Source organism: Oncorhynchus keta, chromosome 2 (genome assembly GCF_023373465.1).
Source record: "Oncorhynchus keta strain PuntledgeMale-10-30-2019 chromosome 2, Oket_V2, whole genome shotgun sequence".
NCBI classification, from domain to species: Eukaryota; Metazoa; Chordata; class Actinopteri; order Salmoniformes; family Salmonidae; genus Oncorhynchus; species Oncorhynchus keta.
Window position 1 is genome coordinate 7362120 of NC_068422.1, and position 25542 is coordinate 7387661.

A 25542-nucleotide genomic window follows, 5' to 3' on the forward strand; every position below is an offset into this window, starting at 1 on the left:
TAGGAAAGTCAATTAAGAACTAATTATTATTTTCAATGACAGCCTAGGAACAGTGGGTTAACTGCCTGTTCAGGGGCAGAACAACAGATTTGTACCTTGTCAGCTCGGGGGTTTGAACTTGCAACCTTCCGGTTACTAGTCCAACGCTCTAACCACTAGGCTACCCTGCCGTTTGTGGACCTGTTGGGGTGGTATGCAAACTGAAGTGGGTATAGGGTGGCAGGTAAGGTGGAGGTGATATGGTCCTTGACTCGTCACTCAAGGCACTTCATGATGACAGACGTGAGTGCTACAGGGCGTGAGTGCTACAGCTCAGTTAACTTTGCCTTCTTTGGTATAGGAACAATGGTGGTCATTGTGAAGCATGTGGGGACAGCAGACTGTGATAGGGACAGATTGACTATGTCCGTAAACATACCAGTCAGCTTGTCTGTGCATGCTCTGAGGACGCGGCTAGCAATGCCGTCTGGGCCAGCAGCCTTGCGAGAGTTAACATGTTTAAATGTTTTACTCACATCGGCCACGGAGAAGGAGAGGGGGGGCCCGCAGTTCTTGGTAGCAGGCCGCGTCGGTGGCACTGTATTATCCTCAAGAAAGACCTTGGTGACCGTGACATGGATGGTTTTCTTTTTGTAGTCTGTAATTGCCTGTAGACCCTGCCACATATGTCTCATGTGTGGGCCGTTGAATTGCGACTCCATTTTGTCCCTATACCGACATTTTGCTTAATTGATTGCCTTGCGGAGGTAATAACTGCACTGTTTATATTCAGCCATATTCCCCAACCTCTTTCCATGGTTGAATGCGGTGGTTCGCGCTTTCAGTTTTGCACGAATGCCGCTGTCTATCCACGGTTTCTGGTTGGGGTTTTAATAGTCACACTGGGTACAACATCTCCAATGTACTTCCTAATAAACTCACTCACCGAGTCAGAGTATAAATCAATGTTATGGTTTGAGGCTACCCGTAACATTTTCCAGACCACGTGATAAAAGCAATCTTGAAGTGTGGATTCCGATTGGTCAGACCAGCGTTGAATGTTTATAGTCACGGGTACAGCATTTTTGAGTTTCTGCCTATAGGACGGGACGAGCAAGATGGAGTTGTGGTCGGATTTGCCGAAGGGAGGGCGGGGGAAGGCCTTGTATGCATCACAGAAGTTAGAGTAGCAGTGGTCCAGTGTTTTGCTCGAGCGGGTGCTACAGCCAATGTGCTGGTAGAATTTAGCTTTGTTAAAATCCCCAGCTACAAGAAAATGCAGCCTCAGGATATATGGTTTCCAGTTTACATATAGTCCAGTGATGTTCTTTCAGGGCCTTCGAGCTATTTGCTTGGCGTGGATATACACAGGTGTGATTATAATCAAAGAGAATTCTCATGAGAGATAATGTGGTCGGCTTTTAATTGTAAGGAAAGGACTTGAGTTCCTGTATGTTGTTATTGTTACAGCATAAGTCGTTACTCATGAAGCATACACCCCCGTCCTTCTTCTTACCAGAGAGATGTTTGTTTCTATCAGTGCTACGCATGAAGAAACCCTGTGGCTGTACCGACTCTGGAAACATACCCCGAGTGAGCCATGTTTCCATGAAACAGAGAATGATACAATCTCTGATGTCTCTCTGGAAGGCAACTCGTGCCCTTCGTCCACCTTGTGGTCTAGAGACTGGACATTTGTGACTAATATGCTCGGAAGCGGTGGGTGGTGTGCTCGCCTTCTAAGTCTGACCAGGAGGCAGCTCCGTCTGCCTCTCCTGGGCAACAACGTTGTTTTGGGACGGCCTCTGGGATTAAATCCCGGTGGAGGTCCGAAATAAAGATCCGCTTCGGGAAAGTCGTATTGCTGGTCATAATGTTGCTAAGTTGACGTCTCTCTTATATCCAATAGTTCTTTCCGGCTCTTTGTAATAACACTTGAGATTTTCTGAGCTAACAATGTAAGAAATAATACATAAAAAAAACGAAATACTGCATAGTTTCCTAAGGACTTGAAGCGAGGCGACCATCTCTGTCAGCGCCATCTTGCAAATGTTATAGACTACAGTTATGGAGTTTCCATAGGACTAATTTAGGCAGTGCCATTTTCCCATAGGTGTCCTTGCTATTTTTTATCTATGTTTTTACCTATGGGGGGGATGTGTGTTTGTGTGTCTGTGAGTGTTTTGTTCTGTGAAGTGGCTCTTACACTCTTTAAAAATACCTGTCTGTCTCAACAGTTCAACAAGTAGCATTCAAATACACCCTACCCTTTTGTTTGGCAGCTTTTTGAGAGGTAAGTCACTTACCACGTCAATGTAGCTATGTAGCTTCCCCCAGACCATTGGCTCACACTAAACTTCTCTTGGCTCTCAGACATGTAAAGCTGTTGAGGAGAGAAGAGAGCAAAATTGTTCCCTTCCAGGCAGCTTCTCTTGAATTCCCCTCTGGTCTTCATTCACACCCTCCATGCAGACAGACAGACTGACTGAGGGATGTGGCCGCTGTTGCTGCTACATTACATGGGATGGAGTCTCTCAGGCAGAGCTGAAACCACAGAGCCAGGTGGTACAGTGTCAGACGGTGTGTGTGTGTGTGCGTGTGTGTGTGTGTGTGTGTGTGTGTGTGTGTGTGTGTGTGTGTGTGTGTGTGTGTGTGTGTGTGTGTGTGTGTGTGTGTGTGTGTGTGTGTGTGTGTGTGTGTGTGTGTGTGTGTGTGTGTGTGACAGTGTGTGTGTGACAGTGTGATGTTGTAAGCAGTCCCTGACTGTCTATATCACACACACACAAACACACACACACAGCACTCTATGGGGACTACTGGGGAGTGTCTGTTAATGGCTCCTGGTCTCTGGTATCTGCTATGCTATCTGATTTTTCATGAAGGTGTTGGCCAGTTGGCTTCACAGCTCTGTCTGTCCGGTGGGACAAGGCCGTCTGGGCTGGGCTTGGATGTGGTTCTGTATGGACAGACAAAATGGCTGAACAGAGTGTTATACAGAAGTGTTAGTGTGCTAGGAAATGTGAGAATTAAAAATGTTTAAAAAATTGGCAAACAGAACTTGTGATATTTGGAGGAAGGTGTTGCTGTGGTTTAGTGATTGCTCCTGTGTTCTTTCATGAATTGAGCTCCCTTATGGTTTGGTTGTCTTTGGATAATGGTTGATCTCTATTGTAGCTACATATCTTTGATGTTATACACCAGGTGTGCCCAACCTTCTTTGACGTGAGATCTGCTTTTTCATTTGCCAGCCTGATGAGATCTACCAGTCTCTAAATCTAAACCAACAAACAAAATGAATGAAATACAACACACCACTGAGTATGGACCTGCCATTATGATACCTATTTGATACACAAATATAATGTGGACCAATAACATGTTTTCCACAAATAAGTGTAACTAATTTAATTTCCTACCTTAGTGGGACTTTTGGCATTGGGTGGAGCCAAGTACTTTTTCATAGTCAGGGCTGTAGCAGCGTGTTGCAAGTCTCATGCAGGCCACAAAGGTGGTCATCGGTCATAGTACAGTCGTGGCAGAAGATTTTTGAGAATGACACAAGTATTAATTTTCACGAAGTCTGCTGACTCAGTTTGTATGATGGCAATTTGCATATACTCCAGAATGTTATGAAGATTGATCAGATGAATTGCAATTAATTGCAAAGTCCCTCTTTGTCATGCAAATGAACTGAATCCCCCAAAAAACATTTCCACTGCATTTCAACCCTGCCACAAAAGGACCAGCTGACATCATGTCAGTGATTCTCTCGTTAACACAGGTGTGAGTGTTGACGAGGACAAGGCTGGAGATCACTCTGTCATGCGGATTGAGTTCGAATAACAGACTGGAAGATTTAAGAGGAGGGTGGTGCTTGGAATCATTGTTCTTCCTCTGTCAACCATGGTTACCTGCAAGGAAACACCTGCCGTCATAATTTCTTTGCACAAAAGGGCTTCACAGGCAAGGATATTGCTGCCAGTAAGATTGCACCTAAATCAAACTTTTATCGGATCATCAAGAACTTCAAGGAGAGATGTTCAATTGTTGTGAAGAAGGCTTCAAGGCGCCCAAGAAAGTCCAGCAAGCGCCAGGACCGTCTCCTAAAACTGATTCAGCTGTGGGATCGGGGCACCACCAGTACAGAGCTTGCTCAGGAATGGCAGCAGGAAGGTGTGAGTGCATCTGCACGCACAGTGAGGCAAAGACTTTTGGAGGATGGCCTGGTGTGAAGAAGGGCAGCAAAGAAGCCACTTCTCTCCAGGAAAAACATCAGGGACAGACTGATATTCTGCAAAAGGTCTTGGACCGCTGAGGACTGGGGTAAAGTAATTTTCTCTGATGAATCCCCTTTCCGATTGTTTGGGGCATCCATCAACTTCAACAGTGGTCCTTCTGTAGCACAGTTGGTAGAGCATGGCGCTTGTAACGCCAGGGTAGTGGGTTCGATCCCCGGGACCACCCATACGTAGAATGTATGCACACATGACTGTAAGTCGCTTTGGATAAAAGCGTCTGCTAAATGGCATATATTATTCATGTAATTGTCAATAAAATACTTTGACACTTATGAAATGCTTGTAATTATACTTCAGTATTCCATAGTAACATCTGACAAAAATATCTAAAGACACTGAAGCAGCAAACTTTGTGGAAATTAATATTTGTGTCATTCTCAAAACTTTTGGCCATGACTGTAGAGCTGTACTTGGACATTATTATTTTCATGTGAGAAAATTCAGACTCACAAAGGTAGGTTGATCCAAAAAGGGCTGATAAATTGAGAGATCTTCTTATGTTGGGATCCTCTAGGAGTAGCTCCCAGAACTCTTCCTTCATCTCAGTGGTTGCCCGCGATTTCACCCAAATGTCATTTTGAAGGGTGAGAATTTCAGTTTCTGCTACAGTTGTGTCCAACTGAAAAAGCGATCCCATTTTGGAGGCAAAGACTTCCACATTTATGTCTGTGCCAAATGAAAAGCACATATAAGTGGCAATAGGCTCAAGTGATGCAAAGTCAGTGAAACTACTGTCAAACTCAGATAAGATGCTCTGGACTTGCTCCACGTAATGTGCACTACTATCAATTTCTGAATGCATGTGTTGAAAGAAGTGCAGGTCTTTACGTTGCGGTTTTCTTGTATTTTGCATTTAAAAGTGTTCACAGAGCTGATCATGTCGATAACATGTTTGCCTTTTCCTTGCAGCTCTACATACAGTTCATTAAGCATGTAAGTTAGGTCAGTGAGAAAAGCTAAATCCAGGAGCCACAGCATGTTTGGAGACCTTGAGAACTCCTTGATTTCAGGCAACAACTCACTGAATCTCCCTAAAAATGTACCTTGGCTCGGACACCTCACATCCGTGTGCAGTAACAGGTCTGTATGCTCCGCTTCAGTCTCTTCTAAGTGAGCGCGAAATAGCCTCCACTGTAGGCTTTTTGCTCGAATAGAACACACAATCTTCATAGCAATATCCATCACCTCTTTCATGTTTAACATCTTCCACACAAAACTCGCTGATGAATTACGCAGTGATAACTAAGAAAGTCCGTGAAAGAATCATCTTGTTTGCACAATGCAACGACCCACTGCCGCCTACCATAGCGGGTGCCCCATCGGTAGTGATGGAGACAAGCTTACACAAGGGCAGTTGGAATTTGTTAGCAAACTCCATAAAAGCTTGAAAAACATCTTCGCCTCTTCTATGTGGCAAAATGGTGAGTAGTTCCTCCTTTGTTCTCATGTTGTCAAATACCATTCTGATGAAAATGCATAGCTGTGCCACATCTACCATATCTGTGGACTCGACCAACTAGAGGGAAAAACACTGGCAGTTGTCAATATCCTTCTTCAGTTGATCCCGAGGTTCTCCACTATTCCCTCACTTCTTCTTGTCACCGTATTGCTGGACAACTGAATGCAATTGGCAGCCATAATTTCAGTCTTATTCTTAAAATCCCCAAACAGCGAGTCTACAGCCTCAATAAATGCTTCCGTAATCATCTCCCCATCTTTGAACAACTTTTTATGCTTAGCAAGAACGCGATTCACACGATTAGATGCTATTGTTGCCGCCTTCCCTTTGGTCACAGGCCTTGTGAAAATTGACTGCGACGCTGCCAGTAGCTTTTTTAGTTCTTGTACCTTTCTTATTCGTAATTCAGTTTTTGCTGGAAAATCTCTTTCCTGGGTTTTGTTTGTGGTATTAAAATGTAGTTCTATGTTACCTTTATTTGGGATAGCGGTGCCATTATGCCAGAGGCTAATCTGAAAACAACACTCCCTAAATTGTATCAGCATATTGATTGCGCAACCAGGGCTGGTAAAACCTTGGATCATTGCTATTCTAACTTCCGCGACGCATATAAGGCCCTCCCCCGCCCTCCTTTCGGAAAAGCTGACCACGACTCCATTTTGTTGCTCCCTGCCTACAGACAGAAGCTAAAACAAGAAGCTCCCGCTCTGAGGTCTGTTCAACGCTGGTCTGACCAATCTGATTCAACGCTCCAAGACTGCTTCCATCACGTGGACTGGGATATGTTTCGTATTGCGTCAAACAACAACATTGACGAATACGCTAATTCGGTGAGCGAGTTCATTAGAACGTGCGTTGAAGATGTCGTTCCCATAGCAACAATTAAAACATTCCCAAACCAGAAACCGTGGATTGATGGCAGCATTCGCGTGAAACTGAAAGCGCGAACCACGGGGCAAGGTGACCGGAAACATGACCGAATACAAACAGTGTAGCTATTCCCTCCGCAAGGCAATCAAACAAGCTAAGCGTCAGTATAGAGACAAAGTAGAATCGCAATTCAACGGCTCAGACACAACAGGTATGTGGCAGGGTCTACAGTCAATCACGGATTACAAAAAGAAAACCAGCCCCATCACGGACCAGGATGTCTTGCTCCCAGGCAGACTAAATAACTTTTTTGCCCGCTTTGAGAAAAATACAGTGCCACTGACACGGCCCGCAACCAAAACATGCGGACTCTCCTTCACTGCAGCCGTGGTGAGTAAAACATTTAAACGTGTTAACCCTCGCAAGGCTGCAGGCCCAGACGGCATCCCCAGCCGGGCCGTGAGAGCATGTGCAGACCAGCTGGCTGGTGTGTTTACGGACATATTCAATCAATCCTTATCCCAGTCTGCTGTTCCCACATGCTTCAAGAGGGCCACCATTGTTCCTGTTCCCAAGAAAGCTAACTTAACTGAGCTAAACGACTACCGCCCCGTAGCACTCACTTCCGTCATCATGAAGTGCTTTGAGAGACTAGTCAAGGACCATATCACCTCCACCCTACCTGACACCCTAGACCCACTCCAATTTGCTTCTGAGCCCTCTCCTGTACTCCCTGTTCACCCAGTATTTCAGCCTCCAGTATTTTTGCTGCAGTAGTTTATGTGTCGGGGGGCTAGGGTCAGTTTGTTATATCTGGAGTACTTCTCCTGTCCTATTCGGTGTCCTGTGTGAATCTAAGTGTGCGTTCTCTAATTCTCTCCTTCTCTCTTTCTTTCTCTCTCTCGGAGGACCTGAGCCCTAGGACCATGCCCCAGGACTACCTGACATGATGACTCCTTGCTGTCCCCAGTCCACCTGGCCATGCTGCTGCTCCAGTTTCAACTGGCCTGGGCCCTAGGACCATGTCCCAGGACTACCTGACATGATGACTCCTTGCTGTCCCCAGTCCACCTGGCCATGCTGCTGCTCCAGTTTCAACTGTTCTGCCTTACTATTATTCAACCATGCTGGTCATTTATGAACATTTGAACATCTTGGCCACGTTCTGTTATAATCTCCACCCGGCACAGCCAGAAGAGGACTGGCCACCCCACATATGCTCTCTCTAATTCTCTCTTTCTTTCTCTCTCTCGGAGGACCTGAGCCCTAGGACTACCTGACATGATGGCTCCTTGCTGTCCCCAGTCCACCTGACTGTGCTGCTGCTCCAGTTTCAACTGTTCTGCCTTATTATTATTCGACCATGCTGGTCATTTATGAACATTTGAACATCTTGGTCATGTTCTGTTATAATCTCTACCCGGCACAGCCAGAAGAGGACTGGCCACCCCACATAGCCCGGTTCCTCTATAGGTTTCTTCCTAGGTTTTGGCCTTTCTAGGGAGTTTTTCCTAGCCACCGTGCTTTTACACCTGCATTGTTTGCTGTTTGGGGTTTTAGGCTGGGTTTCTGTACAGCACTTTGAGATATCAGCTGATGTACGAAGGGCTATATAAATAAATTTGATTTGATTTGATTTGACTGCGTGGCCACACAGGCCTCCAACTCAATCATCAAGTTTGCGGACGACACAACAGTGGTAGGCTTGATTACCAACAACGACGAGACGGCCTACAGGGAGGAGGTGAGGGCCCTCAGAGTGTGGTGTCAGGAAAATAACCTCACACTCAACGTCAACAAAACTAAGGAGATGATTGTGGACTTCAGGAAACAGCAGAGGGAACACCCCCCTATCCACATCGATGGAGCAGTAGTGGAGAGGGTAGTAAGTTTTAAGTTCCTCGGCGTACACATCAGAGACAAACTGAATTGGTCCACCCACACAGACAGCATCGTGAAGAAGGCGCAGCAGCGCCTCTTCAACCTCAGGAGGCTGAAGAAATTTGGCTTGTCACTAAAGGCACTCACAAACTTCTACAGATGCACAATCGAGAGCATCCTGTCGGGCTGTATCACCGCCTGGTACGGCAACTTCTCCGCCTACAACCGTAAGGCTCTCCAGAGGGTAGTGAGGTCTGCACAACGCATCACCGGGGGCAAACTACCTGCCCTCCAGGACACCTACACCACCCGATGTTACAGGAAGGCCATAAAGATCATCAAGGACAACAACCACTCGAGCCACTGCCTGTTCACCCCGCTATCATCCAGAAGGCGAGGTCAGTACAGGTGCATCAAAGCTGGGACCGAGAGACTGAAAAACAGCTTCTATCTCAAGGCCATCAGACTGTTAAACAGCCACCACTAACATTGAGTGGCTGCTGCCAACACACTGACTCAACTCCAGCCACTTTAATAATGGGAATTGATGGGAATTGATGTAAAATATATCACTAGCCACTTTAAACAATGCTACTTAATATAATGTATAATACCCTACATTATTCATATCATATGTATCATATACTGTACTCTATATCATCTACTGCATCTTTATGTAATACATGTATCACTAGCCACTTTAAACTATGCCACTTTGTTTACATACTCATCTCATATGTATATACTGTACTCGATACCATCTACTGCATCTTGCCTATGCCTCTCTGTACCATCACTCATTCATATATCTTTATGTACATATTCTTTATCCCTTTACACTTGTTACATTTACATTTACATTTAAGTCATTTAGCAGACGCTCTTATCCAGAGCGACTTACAAATTGGGTGCATAAGGTAGTAGTTTTTGAATTGTTAGTTAGATTACTCGTTGGTTATTACTGCATTGTCGGAACTAGAAGCACAAGCATTTCGCTACGCTCGCATTAACATCTGCTAACCATGTGTATGTGACAAATAAAATTTGATTTGATTTGATTTCCATGGCTCTTGGTTCCGCAGTCATTTTAATTTACACTGAACACTGTAAGAAATCCTACATGTAGTGAAGAAAGTACTTCATATTAATACCCTGTTCACAATGCCACTAGAAGCACATGTATAATGCCTTACACGTTATGCAGAATGTAATACAATGCACAACAAAGGCACTAATAACTGTTCTTAAACATCCATGACTATCCATAACTATACTCACCTAAGTGTTGTAAATTTTGAAATATATGCTTAGAATACATGATTATTATGCTGATGATTCTGCTTCCTCCTGCAGGTGGCAGTATAGACAGTGACTGTGCCTTTGAGGGTGACTACGCCCTGCCCCCCTTGTCTATGACCGACGGCATGCAGCACATCCGCATCATGGAGGGCGTGTCACGTTCCCTGCCCTCCTCCCCACTGCTCACACACCAAACCATCAGCGTCCGGCTGCCGACCGCCAAGAAGCTCACAGGTACATGCAACACAGCAGAACTCCCATAGGCCAAGCTGTGGTGCTATCTGATTAACCAACCACCTAATGTCACTCATTCGTGTTAGAATGTCGTGTGAGGAAATTCAAAACAGCCAGTTACATGATGGTAACTGTGGTGGGATGCTTACGTCAATGATCACTGATGCGGGGCAACAAAATCCATAAATGATCAACCACAGCCCTCCCAGGTCAAGGCCCACTAATGATCACTCCAGCCTTACCTAATAGCTGGGCTGGGATGCCAGGTCAAGACCCACTAAGAATCACTCCAGCCTTCCCTAATATCTGGACTGGGATGCCAGGAATGGCAGATATGAGCTGTGGTCGGTCATCTGTTTTTTATGTGAAAATGTATGAATATAGAAATGCTGCCTCAGTATTTTTGCCTTAAGTATCTGAAGTGAGTGAGTGTGAAACACATTATCCACATTCACCATTAGGGTGCGGGCACCACTCTCATCCTCTTAATTTAACCTAGTTGTATTAACCCTCTCCTATTCGTTACTGGGCCAGTTAAAAACTGTCGTCTTCACTGAGGTTGCTGCTTGCTGCTGCTGGAGGAGAAGTCTTTGTGTTGTTGGTGACAGGAGCATGGATAGGTGGGGTTGGATTGAAGGTAATGGGGCCTGAAAATTAGATTTCATTGCAAGCTAATCTTCTGCAGCCAAATATTTTTTTGTCTATTCAATTCAAGGGCTTTTTGGCATTGGAAACATATGTTTACATTACCAAAGCAAGTGAAATATGCATCTCTCAATAGCAAGGCTACGCTCACAATAGTCTCTACAGAGTCAAAGCTTTCCCTAATTTTGGGTCAGTCACACTGGTCGGGTATTCTGCCACTGTGTACTCTCTGTTTGGAGAGAAATAGCATTTATAGCATAGTAATTATCTTCTTGTTTTCTCATGATTTGGTCTATTTGTGTTGCTGTCCTGGGTCTCTCTCTCTCTCTCTCTCTCTACCTTTCTACTTCTCTTCCTCCCTCTTTCGTGCAGAACATTCAGCCTAATTTACTGAAAGCACTTTCATCTGCTTCTGGGAGCTTCATTGTGTTTGTTGTTATCTTGTTGACGGTTGTCTCATAGAGGAACGCTGTTGTCAGTGTTGTTAAAGAATAGCTTGATGAATGACCCAGACTCGGTTCTCATTCTCCCTTAGTTCTGCATGTCTTTACCTCACAGTTTGGGTGTGAGCTCTGTAATTGTGTATAAATTCACAGTAATTCATTTTATGATTTTTAATTTGCCTTGTTCATACAATATAGTCATGATTATGTTTGGCCAGTGTAGGCCGCCGTTGTAAATAAGAATGTGTTCTTAACTGGCTTGCCTAGTTAAATAAAGGTTAAAATAAATAAATATAAATATTACAATGAACAGATTGGGCATGATCTCGAGCACCCCGGCCTTCTTCCCACTCTAATGAATTCAACCCAGTGCCACTCCTTAAACCACCTGTCAGTGCCAAATTACAGTATGGGCAGTGGGTTATCTGAATGGCACCCTATTCCCTTTATAGTGCACTACTACTTGTAGTGCGCTCAATGTCAGTGATGGCTGTTTCAATAGTCTTATGGCATTGAGATAGAAGCTGTTTTTCAGACTCTCGGTCCCAGCTTTGATGCACCGTTACTGACCTCGCCTTCTGGATGATGGCGTGATGAACATCGATGGGGCTACAATGGAGCGGGTCGAGTTTCAAGTTCCTTGGTGTCCAGATCATCAACAACCTATCATGGTCCAAACACACCAAGACAGCTGTGAACAGGGCAACACAACAGCTTCCCCCCCACCACCCCCCCAGGAGACTGAAAAGATTTGGCATGGGTCCAATTTTATTGTGTTAGTTTTTATCATTATTATTTATTTATTTTACTTTAGTTTATTTGGTAAATATTTTCTTAACTCTTTCTTGAACTGCATTTTTGGGGCTTGTAAGTAAGCATTTCACGGTAAGGTCTACATCTGTTTAGGAAATCATTGAGTTTCTAATTGAATCCCCTCCTCTCAGTCCGCTCTCTGCCTGCATGGAGGTTTCACCCAGGGGGTCTCAGCTGCTCTGAACCCAACCTGTGAACTGGATTGGAGAGGTGGGCAGGAGCTGGCAAAGGGTTACCTATGGTTTTTCCCCGTTACAGAGCCAGCAGTGCCATGGTTTGTGTCCCAGAAGGCACACTATTCCCTATGGGCTCTGGTCAAAAGTAGTGTACTATGAAGTGCCACAGTTACCCCGGCTGGTGGGTTAGGGATAGAGTTAGGGGTAGGTTGTTGTTCGGTGGAGAAAACAAAGTGACAGACACGCACACAGGAAGGCAGGAGAGAGAAGCTATGAACAGCAGACGAAGAGAGAGAAAGAAAGAGAGAATTAGAGAGATCACACTTAAATTCACACAGGACACCGGATAAGACAGGAGAAGTACTCCAGATATAACAGACTGACCCTAGCCCCCTGACACATAAATTACTGCAGCATAAATACTGGAGGCTGAGACAGGAGGGGTCAGGAGACACTGTGGCCCCATCCGATGATACCCCCGGACAGGACCAAACAGGAAGGATATAACCCCACCCACTTTGCCAAAGCACAGCCCCCACACCACTAGAGGGATATCTTCAACCACCAACTTACCATCCTGAGACAAGGCTGAGTATAGCACACAAAGATCTCCGCCATGGCACAACCCAAAGGGGGGCGCTAACCCAGAGAGGGAGATCACATCAATGACTCAACCCACTCAAGTGACGCACCTCTCCTAGTGACGGCATGAAAGAGCACTAGTAAGCTAGTGACTCGGCCCCTGTAATAGGGTTAGAGGCAGAGAATCCCAGTGGAAATAGGGGAACCGGCCAGGCAGAAACAGCAAGGGCGGTTCGTTGCTCCAGAGTCTTTCCGTTCACCTTCACACCCCTGGGCCAGACTACACTCAATCATATGACCCACTGAAGAGATGAGTCTTCAGTAAAGACTTAAATGTTGAGACCGAGTTTGCGTCTCTCACATGGGTATGCAGACCATTCCATAAAAATGGAGCTCTATAGGAGAAAGCCCTGCCTCCAGCTGTTTGCTTAGAAATTCTAGGGACAATTAGGAGGCCTACAACTTGTGACCGTAGCATACGTGCAGTTATGTACGGCAGGACCAAATCAGAGCGATAGCCCATGTAATGCTTTGTAGGTTAGCAGTAAAACCTTGAAATCAGCCCTTTCCTTGACAGGAAGCCAATGTAGGGAGGCTAGCACTGGAGTAATATGATCACATTTTTTGGTTCTCGTCAGGATTCTAGCAGCCGTATTTAGCACTAACTGAAGTTTATTTAGTGCTTTATCCGGGGTAGCCGGAAAGTAGAGCATTGCAGTAGTCCAAACTAGTAGTAACAAAAGCATGGATTAACTTTTCTGCATCCTTTTTGGACAGAACGTTTCTGATTTTTTCAATGTTACGTAGATGGAAAAAAACGGTCCTTGAAACAGTCTTGATATGTTCGTCAAAAGAGAGATCAGGTCCAGAGTAACGCAGAGGTCCTTCACAGTTTTATTTGAGACGACTGTACAACCATTAAGATTAATTGTCAGATTCAACAGAATATCTCGTTGTTTCTCGGGACCTAGAACAAGCATCTCTGTTTTGTCCGAGTTTAAAAGGAGAATGTTTGCAGCCATCCACTTCCTTATGTCTTAAACACAGGCTTCTAGCAAGGGCAATTTTGGGGCTTCACCCCATGTTTCATTGAAATGTACAACTGTGTGTCATCCGCATAGCATTGAAAGTTAACATTATGTTTTTGAATGACATCCCTAAGAGGTAAAATATATAGTAAAAACCATAGTGGTCCTAAAACGGAACCTTGAGGAACACCGAAATGTACAGTTGATTTGTCAGAGGACAAACCATTCACAGAGACAAACTGATATCTTTCCGACAGATAAGATCTAAACCAGGCCAGAACTTGTCCGGGTAGACCAATTTGGGTTTCCAAGCTCTCCAAAAGAATGTGGTGATCGATGGTATCAAAAGCAGCACTAAGGCAGCACTAAGGCCTAGGAGCACGAGGACAGATGCAAAGCCTCGGTCTGATGCCATTAAAAGGTCATTTACCACAGTCTCAGTGCTATGATGGGGTCTAAAACCAGACTGAAGCATTTTGTATACATTGTTTGTCTTCAGGAAGTCAGTGAGTTGCTGCGCAACAGCCTTTTTCTAAAAATTTTGCGAGGAATGGAAGATTCGATATAGGCCGATAGTTTTTTATATTTTCTGGGTCAATGTTTGGCTTTTTCAAGAAAGGCTTTATTACTGCCACTTTTAGTGAGTTTGGTACACATTCGGTGGATAGAGAGCAGTTTATTATATTCAACATAGGAGGGCCAAGCACAGCAAGCAGCTCTTTCAGTAGTTTAGTTGGAATAGGGCCCAGTATGCAGCTTGAGGGTTTAGAGGCCATGATTAGTTTCATCATTGTGTCAAGAGATATAGTACTAAAACACTTGAGTGTCTCTCTTCATCCTTGGCCCTGGCCATGCACTTAATTCTGATACTATAGAATGGAAGCGTGCTATGCGATCTAGCCGGTGTTCGACTGAGTGACAGCAACCCGAATCAGGGCAGTATATGCAGCCTAACAATGGTGTTGTACCGCGGCTGGAGCCCTGGGAGAACCCTGGGTTTTTGCAGTGTGTTGAAAGTGAGTTGTCCGTGGAGCAGCAGCTGGTGGACAAGAGTGAGCAGGTGGCGGCGACTGCGGCGGTGCAGCCAACCATTCAGATCGGTGTTGAACCATGCTCGGAACCGAGGGAGCAAGGCTGCGTCGGGGCGACTTCCATGGAGAGCGAGAGTGATGAAGGTGGCGGTGTGTCGTCCAGAATTGAAGGTTGGAGTAATGGAATGTTGACTGAATTTGAACACTTTGCTATGGGTTAAAACCCTTCAGTTAAACGAATTGACAATAGCCGCACCAGTCTATCCCGAGTACGGGAATTCCTCCGCCATATGTCAAAGAGCAAGGCCGATGAAGGACTGTGTGCTCTGGATGACTACAGACGTGTGTCTGAGTGGTATGGCCTATGTGAAGACCGTGGTTTGGCACCATCCACGTTAAAAATGTACCGAGTCCATGTTCGAAGTTTCCGAAATGATCTTATTCAGTTACGGCTGCATAGTCTGTAGGCTAAAGCCAGTGGAATTCGAAAGGTGTTAATCTGCTTGGAAAAGATTGACAGGGATTCGCGGCAGAGCCAGGCAACGCACAGGGCAAAATTTTGCGAGGTGCTCAGCGCTGCAGAGTGAAGCCGGTTTGTCGAGCTAAGTAATCAAGCTATTCCTTCGGTTCTCAGTAGGCTGGAGGTCCGAGCCACCTTTGCTGACAGACTTAGGTTTTAGGCTCTCATGTCCAGCCGTTTGGCCATATTTAATGGAACTCGATGATCCCCAGTCACCATGTTCAGTGAGAGGGAGTTTTCTGAAGTAACCCCGGAAAGTGGGGGTTAATCAGATGTGCGTTTCAAGCCACAAAACTAACTATAGCTTCGGTGATTGCAGAATTGTTTATGTGAGGAGGAATACACTTGGCTTAAACGATTCCATCAGATCAGGCCTCATCTGAGTGGATTCACCTCAGACACAGCACTTTTTTTTTCACGTCCTGCGGTCAACTGTACAGCAATCTCTGTGAAAGTTCGGCATTGGAAGTAAAGTGACCTTCGGTACAATTTGACAAAGCGTTGCTACATTGAACTTTAATCAAGGCTCAGTTACAGACCGGGGAACTGTGGCTGACCATATGTGCCATTCTCTGGAAACGCAGGCACGGTACTACCGGTACCATAATTTGCCTCGTAATGCCAGCCGGGCGGGGTCACTAATTGAGGGACAAATCAATCCATGATTCACTGATAAATAAAGAACAGTTATTTGAATTTCATCCTTGTCTTTGTGTGTCATTTGGTCACGGTTGAGAATGTATGGAGGCCTGGAGTCTTAATGACCAGGGTGTTATGGGGTACCAGGTGCACCGAGCTGAAGTCACAGGCTGAGATAGAGGGCAGGCAGGGTAGAGAGAGTAAGCCCAGAGAAATGGAGATATGGAGCCCCCTTGGTAACCAGTTCAACCACCAGGTACACATGCTGGACTTGAATTAAATTGGGTTACCAGGTGACCTTGGTGGGGGCCCCCCTATGGGGTGTATGGACACGGGTTAGGGAGACCCCATAGGAGGAGCCACCCCCCCTCCCCCCATCATACACTGGTAACCCGTTCAATCACCAGGTCCACAGCCAAACAAAGCTTGGACTTTGTTTTTCAGAAGATTTTTTAAAACCTCCATAAATTGACAATTGGTGCCCTCCAGTGACTTTTCCCAGTAGTGGGATGGTTGCATAGCGGGCATCGAGGTCTGTATGCCCCCTAAATGCATTTAAAACCTTTTTGAAAATCTAGTCTTGGTTACCCAAAAATAATACTAGGCCCACAGTCAAACAGCCTGATTTCTGAGAAGTGGGGACTTTCTTTTCCAAACCTCCATAAATCACTAATTCCAGACCCATTAATTTGGGCCCATGGTATGGTGGTTCCATAGTGGGCATAGAGGTCTTGATGTCCCCTATATCTATCAAATATTATTTTGAAATTTTGGTTACCCATTCAATCACCAGGCCAAAAGTATGTGGACACTGACAGACTATGTTTTCTTTCTAAAAACCTCCATAAATCACTAATGCCGGCCCCCATTGATTTGGGCCCGTAGTATGGTGGTCACATAGTGGGCATTGAGGTCTGGATTTCCCCTAAATGCATTTAAAACCGTTTAAAAAAATCGGGGCCTGGTAACCCATTCAATCACCAGGCCCACGGTTACCCTTAGTCTCTGGAGCGAAAAGAAAAAGTGGGCACTCTCATTTTATCTACCAATTTCTGAATTTAAAAAGAAAAATATAAAAAAATACTTCCCTTGGGGCTAGAGGTCCCAAATTTTGGCTCCTATCCTCTCTCGCGATTCCTCCGGTAGGGGGGAAGGTGTACGACCAGAAGGGAAATTAAAACAATAAGTTCAAAAATATAATTTTGAATAAAAATTCAAAGTTATTTATATTTTTTACATATATATTTTTTAAATATATTTTAATTTAAAAAAGTGTATATATATATATATATATATATATATATATATATATATATATAATAAAACATATATATATATTTTTCCATTTTTTTTTATATAGATATATATATAATTTTTTATTATTTTCTATTTTCTTCTTAATAAATAGATGTATTTTAGTCTAATCTTAAATATATTTTTATATAGATCTCGTCTATTGCTGCTTTATACTTATACTACTTTTTATACTACTTTCCATTTATTTTATATTGAAGTATTGATAAGACTAGACGACACATACCAAGGGGGCGCCACTAGGGGCCTACCCAGAGCACATGGGGCATACATGAGGTTGTCCATGGTCCGCGGGGAGTAAGCTAAGATGATAGCCTCGGGCGGACATAGTAGGGAGGCGAGGGCTAGCCCAAACCCTCCATGCATGGTGCTAGTCAGGAACCGGGACTTCCCGAAATGGTCTCACATCTTTAAGCGGGTTGAGTATTTAATGTCTTCCCAGCCCTCCCGGCGCTTTGGCAACGCCGGCGGCAGAGCACCCGGAGGCCCCCCTAACCTGAAACCTTTGTCTGCGAACTATGGTCTCTCGCTCTGACGAAGGGCGGGGGAAAGGAGGGCAACCTCCCCAACTCCGCCTAGCCACGAGCCTCTGGTTGAGGTAGAGCAAACTGTCTCTGGCATGTTAGCACAAGGAGGTAAGAGAGGCAGCCTTCTAGTAAAGGCTCTTTCAACCCCTCCTTGTAGTCCACCTGCTACAGGTGTCGACAACAATGCAAACAAGAGCTACCTCGTTACCGGTCCGTTGCAAAGAGGGTCCTGCTGATGGTGACGGCTACCGATCGCTAACGAGAGGGGGTAGTCGTTCCTGGAATATGTGAAATATGGGGCTTTTGGCCAAGCATGAAAATGTGGTGGCGGTTGAACCAGACTCGATGACTTGCAGCGGAGCTCTTGGACACGAAGCCTGTCCACCTAGACAGGCGGCCAATCAGAGAACGATGTCCTGAACGCTGCCCCGGCTCCGGCTGGGAGAGTTATTGGGAACGGCTGATTCAGTGTTCTGCCGAAATCAGTCCAATCACAAAAGGCTGTGATGAAACAAAAAGCCTGCATACTTGGACAGCTCTAAACTGCGAAGGTTTAAATCGAACGATCGCCCGATGAGAGTGAACATTAAATTACCACAGAAATAACTGGCTTGTGGCGGCCAAGCGTTCATAGCGACGCCGCTTTTTGATCCTTCGATGTCGGCTCTTCCTATCATTGTGAAGCAGAATTCACCAAGTGTTGGATTGTTCACCCACTAATAGGGAAGGTGAGCTGGGTTTAGACCATCGTGAGACAGGTTAGTTTTACTCTACTGATGATGTGTTGTAGGAATAGTAATCCTGCTCAGTATGAGAGGAACCACAGGTTCAGACATTTGGCCGAGGAGCCAATGGTGTGAAGCTACTGAACGCCTATAAGTCAGAATCCCCACTAAACCTAATGATACCGTAGCACCGTGGAGCTTCGGTTGGCCCGGGATAGCCTGCCTCTTTTGGCAGGTGAGTAGGGCCATTTGTGACAGGGCCGGGGTGTGGCCGAATGAGTTGCCGCCCCTCTCCTGATGCGCACCACATGTTTGTGGAGAACCTGGTGCTAAATCACTCGTAGACGACCTGATTCTGGGTCAGGGTTCCGTGCGTAGCAGAGCAGCTCACTCGCTGCGATCTATTGAAAGTCAGCCCTCGATCCAAGCTTTTGTCGGGACGGAAGGCGCCTTCCTCCGCCTTCCCCCTTCTCTACTAACGGGTTACCAGGTGCACAGAGAAGGGCCAGGAGCCAGAGTCCGGGGTTCCCAGAGAAAGAGTGGGAAAGCAGACTAAAGAAGGTGGGGACCCGGGTGTAAAGTACCACCAGCACCTGGTAATCCATGTGTGTGGAGTCTCTGAGCGGAAAGCGGCTGGGTGACCAGGGGCACGAAGGCCGTTTCGGGTGACCAGGGGCACAAAGGCCATTTTGGGTGACCAGGTGCACATAGGTCGTTTCGGGTGACCAGGCGCACGAAGGCCGTTTTGGCTGACCAGGGGCACGAAGGCTGTCTTGGTTGACCAGGTGCACATAGATCGTTTCGGGTGACCAGGGGCACGAAGGCCGTTTTAGGTGACCAGGTGCACGCGGTTCGTAAAAGCGGGGCTATATACTTTAGTGTCCGAGGAAGGGTGCTTAAGTGTGGGTGCCCTGGGTCACCTGGTGTGCGAGGTTGTGGAGGTGGGGGGTGTCCCCGGCTGGAAGTCATGCCCAGAGAGATGGGTGTAACCCGGGCAGTGAGTGAAGGCCTGGAGGTCCGTAGTTCCAGGGAGTAAGCTCTATTCTCAGGCCCGCAGAGATGGGTGTTACCCGGGCAGGGATGGAGGATAAGAGGCCTGGAGGTCCGTAGTTCCACTGTCCTTTTGTCCGACTGGGTGAGGGCTGACCCCTGGAGACATTTTCCATTCACCACCTGTTAACCCGTTCAATCACCAGTAGCACGGCTGGATATAGTCTCTGGAGCAAAAGTTGAACATTGTGCTATTTCTTAAAAAATTCTCATCAAAGCTCTCTCCAGGGCAGCGCTGGGCCTTTAGTCCCATTTTGGCCTGGGCATTTGGGCCTTTTTTCTCATTTTGACCTGGGCATTTGGGCCTTTTATCCCATTTTGACCTGGGCATGTGTGCCTTTGGTCCTTTGGGCTAAAATGTTAGCTTGAAGCTGTGCCTTTAAGAGAGAAAAAAATGTGGTTAATCCCAGGTGGCACACCAGCCCAATTAGCCCCGCCTTGGCCCACAACTGGGGCTCATTAAGCCCTTGATTAAATAAAGGTTAAATAAAAAATAAAATATTGTGTGTAGAACGATTTACGATTTAGTTCATTTTAGAATAAGGCTGTAACCTAGTGAAATGTGGGAAGAGTAAGAGATGTGTGGCTGAGATATTACTGTACTGTACTGTTGGGCTACCTTGGGCCTAGGAGTGTGGTACATATAGTATTTATATAATATCTCTGTCTGGCTGATTCTGAGACTGGCATTTATACATTTCAATCTCCTCCCCTGCAAATCTCTTTACCTAGCCGGTTCAGCTTCCAGGGCCGGTCGTTCCCCAATTACAATTTGCTTGACCAACAATAACCCTCCCTCCTTCCCGCACATGTAAAGTCATTTGTTCCGCCAAAGGGAAATGTGACATTTTCAGCTCCTCCTTTCCACAGGTGGAATAACAGAGACACGTCTATATGAGAAGGTAATTAAAAAGGAGGAATATAATGTCATGAGAACCAGTGGACCTGAACACGCCAATACTGACTGACGAAATCTCTGCATCCAGATTTGCACCTTAATCCCTATTTCGTGCGCTGCCAATAGAGCTCTGCTCAAAAGTAGCGTATAGGGAATAGGGTACCATCTAGGACACACAGTGTTTATCGTTTAGCAGATTTCAGTTAAATAAACCTGTGGTTTTCAGACAATGCCATCCACTGTGTCTGCTTCAGTAAGCTCTAAGGGTTTGTCAATACTGTATGGGTGCGGAAGTCCACTGAACTCTTTTTCACTGTTTTGGAAACACGTGAAACATACTGTATGTCATCGACATGTGAAGTGGCATTTGTTAGTCTTTTGAAATACCACAATATCAATGACTGAGAGATGGAAGTCCATTGAGGTGCAGATAAGCTATACATAGTCAAACAGAATCTTATTAGTCATAGACGAGGAGCCTTTCGTCTGCCTTTAGATGACCAAGATAGCTCAGTAGTTGTAACTGTTTGCTAGTATTCCAGGTTTTGATGGGACCAGCTTAATATAACAGGTTATGAGTTTTACAGATTATACATGAGTCTGCCTGTCTTGGTCTGCTAGGTCTGATGAGAACAGAAAACGTTGTAATGATGTCTACGCCTCATTAGAAGAGAGAGCGCGAGAGAGGTGAAGACAACTAGAATTACAATTTAGACCGTCACGGAGGACCAGATTCAATCAACATATTGGTCTATGTTTCCTGCATATCTTTAGGGCAACAACAGAGCATCCCCATCCCTTTATTTAATCTATCCCAAGTAATCCCACCAGCCAGAGAGGAAGAAAGGAAGTTACTGAGACTAAATGTTATGCAGGTGAATGAGGACCCAAAAGCGACTTAACAAAACAGAGTCTTTATTCCAGTATTTGACAAAAGTGATAATCCTGGAAATATCAAGGTGAAAACAAAACAGGAAAACTGAAATCCACTCGTCAGTAGAAAGGACTGACTGGAGACTCGAGCATAGACTGCAGGTTGCTTCGGGAAGGCACCGGCCGTAGCAGACCTAGACACCTGCTCACACGCAGCATCTGAAGACGGTAAAACACGACAGGGCGAGACAAGGACACAGAACTGCGAACATCATACAAGGATCCGACAAGGACAGAAGCGGAAAACAAGGGGAGAAATAGGGCTCTAATCAGAGGGCAAAAATAGGGAACAGGTGTGAAAAGAGTAAATGAGTGAGTTAGGAGAATGAGGAACAGCTGGGAGCAGGAACGGAACGATAGAGAGAAGAGAGGGAGGGGGAGAGAGAGGGATAGAAAAAGGGAACGAACCTAATAAGACCAGCAGGGGGAAACGAACAGAAGGGAAAGCAAAGAGACAAGACATGATAACCAATGATAAAACATGACAGTACCCCCCCACTCACCGAGCGCCTCCTGGCGCACTCGAGGAGGAACCCTGGCGGCAACGGAGGAAATCATCAATCAACGAACGGTCCAGCACGTCCCGAGATGGAACCCAACTCCTCTCCTCAGGACCGTAACCCTCCCAATCCACTAAGTACTGGTGACCACGTCCCCGAGAACGCATGTCCATGATCTTCCGTACCTTGTAAATAGGTGCGCCCTCGACAAGGACGGGGGGAGGGAAGACGAACGGGGCGCGAAGAAAGGGCTTGACACAGGAGACATGGAAGACAGGGTGGACGCGACGAAGATGTCGCGGAAGAAGCAGTCGCACAGCGACAGGATTGATGACCTGGGAGACACGGAACGGACCAATGAACCGCGGAGTCAACTTGCGAGAAGCTGTCGTAAGGGGAAGGTTACGAGTGGAAAGCCACACTCTCTGGCCGCGACAATACCTAGGACTCTTAATCCTACGTTTATTGGCGGCTCTCACAGTCTGCGCCCTGTAACGGCAAAGTGCAGACCTGACCCTCCTCCAGGTGCGCTCACAACGTTGGACAAACGCCTGAGCGGAGGGAACGCTGGACTCGGCGAGCTGGGACGAGAACAGAGGAGGCTGGTACCCCAGACTACTCTGAAACGGAGATAGCCCGGTAGCAGACGAAGGAAGCGAGTTGTGAGCGTACTCTGCCCAGGGGAGCTGTTCTGCCCAAGACGCAGGGTTTCTAAAAGAAAGGCTGCGTAATATGCGACCAATCGTTTGATTGGCCCTTTCTGCTTGACCGTTAGACTGGGGATGAAAACCGGAAGAGAGACTGACGGAAGCACCAATCAAACGACAGAACTCCCTCCAAAACTGTGACGTGAATTGCGGACCTCTGTCTGAAACGGCGTCTAACGGGAGGCCATGAATTCTGAACACATTCTCAATGATGATTTGTGCCGTCTCCTTAGCGGAAGGAAGCTTAGCGAGGGGAATGAAATGTGCCGCCTTAGAGAACCTATCGACAACCGTAAGAATCACAGTCTTCCCCGCAGACGAAGGCAGACCGGTAATGAAGTCTAAGGCGATGTGAGACCATGGTCGAGAAGGAATGGGAAGCGGTCTGAGACGACCGGCAGGAGGAGAGTTACCAGACTTAGTCTGCGCGCAGTCCGAACAAGCAGCCACGAAACGGCGCGTGTCACGCTCCTGAGTAGGCCACCAAAACCGCTGGCGAATAGAAGCAAGCGTACCCCGAACGCCGGGGTGGCCAGCTAACTTGGCAGAGTGAGCCCACTGAAGAACAGCCAGACGAGTAGAAACAGGAACGAAAAGAAGGTTACTAGGACAAGCGCGCGGCGACGCAGTGTGAGTGAGTGCTTGCTTAACCTGTCTCTCAATTCCCCAGACAGTCAACCCGACAACACGCCCATCAGGAAGAATCCCTCGGGGTCGGTAGAAGCCACAGAAGAACTAAAGAGACGGGATAAGGCATCAGGCTTGGTGTTCTTATTACCCGGGCGATAAGAAATCACGAACTCGAAACGAGCGAAAAACAACGCCCAACGAGCTTGACGTGCATTAAGTCGTTTGGCAGAACGGATGTACTCAAGGTTCTTATGGTCAGTCCAAACGACAAAAGGAACGGTCGCCCCCTCCAACCACTGTCGCCATTCGCCTAGGGCTAAGCGGATGGCGAGCAGTTCGCGGTTACCCACATCATAGTTGCGTTCCGATGGCGACAGGCGATGAGAAAAATAAGCGCAAGGATGGACCTTATCGTCAGACTGGAAGCGCTGAGATAGAATGGCTCCCACGCCCACCTCAGAAGCGTCAACCTCGACAATGAATTGTTTAGTGACGTCAGGAGTAACAAGGATAGGAGCGGATGTAAAACGCTTCTTGAGGAGATCAAAAGCTCCCTGGGCGGAACCGGACCACTTAAAGCACGTCTTGACAGAAGTAAGAGCTGTGAGAGGGGCAGCAACTTGACCGAAATTACGAATGAAACGCCGATAGAAATTAGCGAAACCTAGAAAGCGCTGCAACTCGACACGTGACCTTGGAACGGGCCAATCACTGACAGCCTGGACCTTAGCGGGATCCATCTGAATGCCTTCAGCGGAAATAACAGAACCGAGAAATGTGACAGAGGAGACATGAAAGGCGCACTTCTCAGCCTTCACGTAGAGACAATTCTCTAAAAGGCGTTGGAGTACACGTCGAACGTGCTGAACATGAATCTCGAGTGACGGTGAAAAAATCAGGATATCGTCAAGGTAGACAAAAACAAAGATGTTCAGCATGTCTCTCAGTACATCATTAACTAATGCCTGAAAAACAGCTGGAGCATTAGCGAGACCGAACGGCAGAACCCGGTACTCAAAATGCCCTAACGGAGTGTTAAACGCCGTTTTCCACTCGTCCCCCTCTCTGATGCGCACGAGATGGTAAGCGTTACGAAGGTCCAACTTAGTAAAGAACCTGGCTCCCTGCAGAATCTCGAAGGCTGACGACATAAGGGGAAGCGGATAACGATTCTTAACCGTTATGTCATTCAGCCCTCGATAATCCACGCAGGGGCGCAGAGTACCGTCCTTCTTCTTAACAAAAAAAAACCCCGCTCCGGCGGGAGAGGAAGAAGGCACCACGGTACCGGCGTCGAGAGAAACAGACAAATAATCCTCGAGAGCCTTACGTTCGGGAGCCGACAGAGAGTATAGTCTACCCCGAGGGGGAGTGGTCCCCGGAAGGAGATCAATACTACAATCATACGACCGGTGTGGAGGAAGGGAGTTGGCTCTGGACCGACTGAAGACCGTGCGCAGATCATGATATTCCTCCGGCACTCCTGTCAAATCACCAGGTTCCTCCTGAGAAGAGGGGACAGAAGAAACAGGAGGGATAGCAGACATTAAACACTTCACATGACAAGAAACGTTCCAGGATAGGATAGAATTACTAGACCAATTAATAGAAGGATTATGACATACTAGCCAGGGATGACCCAAAACAACAGGTGTAAAAGGTGAACGAAAAATCAAAAAAGAAATGGTCTCACTGTGGTTACCAGATACTGTGAGGGTTAAAGGTAGTGTCTCACATCTGATACTGGGGAGAAGACTACCATCTAAGGCGAACATGGGCGTGGGCTTCCCTAACTGTCTGAGAGGAATGTCATGTTTCCGAGCCCATGCTTCGTCCATAAAACAACCCTCAGCCCCAGAGTCTATCAAGGCACTGCAGGAAGCAGCCGAACCGGTCCAGCGTAAATGGACCGACAATGTAGTACAGGATCTAGATGGAGAGACCTGAGTAGTAGCGCTCACCAGTAGCCCTCCGCTTACTGATGAGCTCTGGCCTTTACTGGACATGAACTGACAAAATGTCCAGCAGAACCGCAATAGAGGCAAAGGCGGTTGGTGATCCTCCGTTCCCTCTCCTTAGTCGAGATGCGAATACCTCCCAGCTGCATGGGCTCAGTCTCAGAGCCGGAGGGAGGCGATGGTTGAGATGCGGAGAGGGGGAACACCGTTAACGCGAGCTCTCTTCCACGAGCTCGGTGACGAAGATCTACCCGTCGTTCTATGCGGATGGCGAGTGCAATCAAAGAGTCCACGCTGGAAGGAACCTCCCGGGAGAGAATCTCATCTTTAACCTCAGCGTGGAGTCCCTCCAGAAAACGAGCGAGCAACGCCGGCTCGTTCCAGTCACTGGAGGCAGCAAGAG

General features: G+C 46.6%; 1 protein-coding gene across 1 annotated transcript in view; it reads left to right on the plus strand.

The window, feature by feature from the left end:
• LOC118397835 (protein TANC2-like) overlaps positions 1 to 10206 on the plus strand; it is a 213050-nt gene extending 202844 nt beyond the window's left edge. Inside the window, exon 4 of the mRNA XM_052471300.1 lies at positions 9841 to 10206. Within this exon, the coding sequence (XP_052327260.1) occupies positions 9841 to 10049 (209 nt within the window). The 3' untranslated portion in view covers positions 10050 to 10206. The remainder of the gene's footprint in view (positions 1 to 9840) is intronic.
• The last annotated feature ends 15336 nt before the right edge of the window (positions 10207 to 25542 follow it).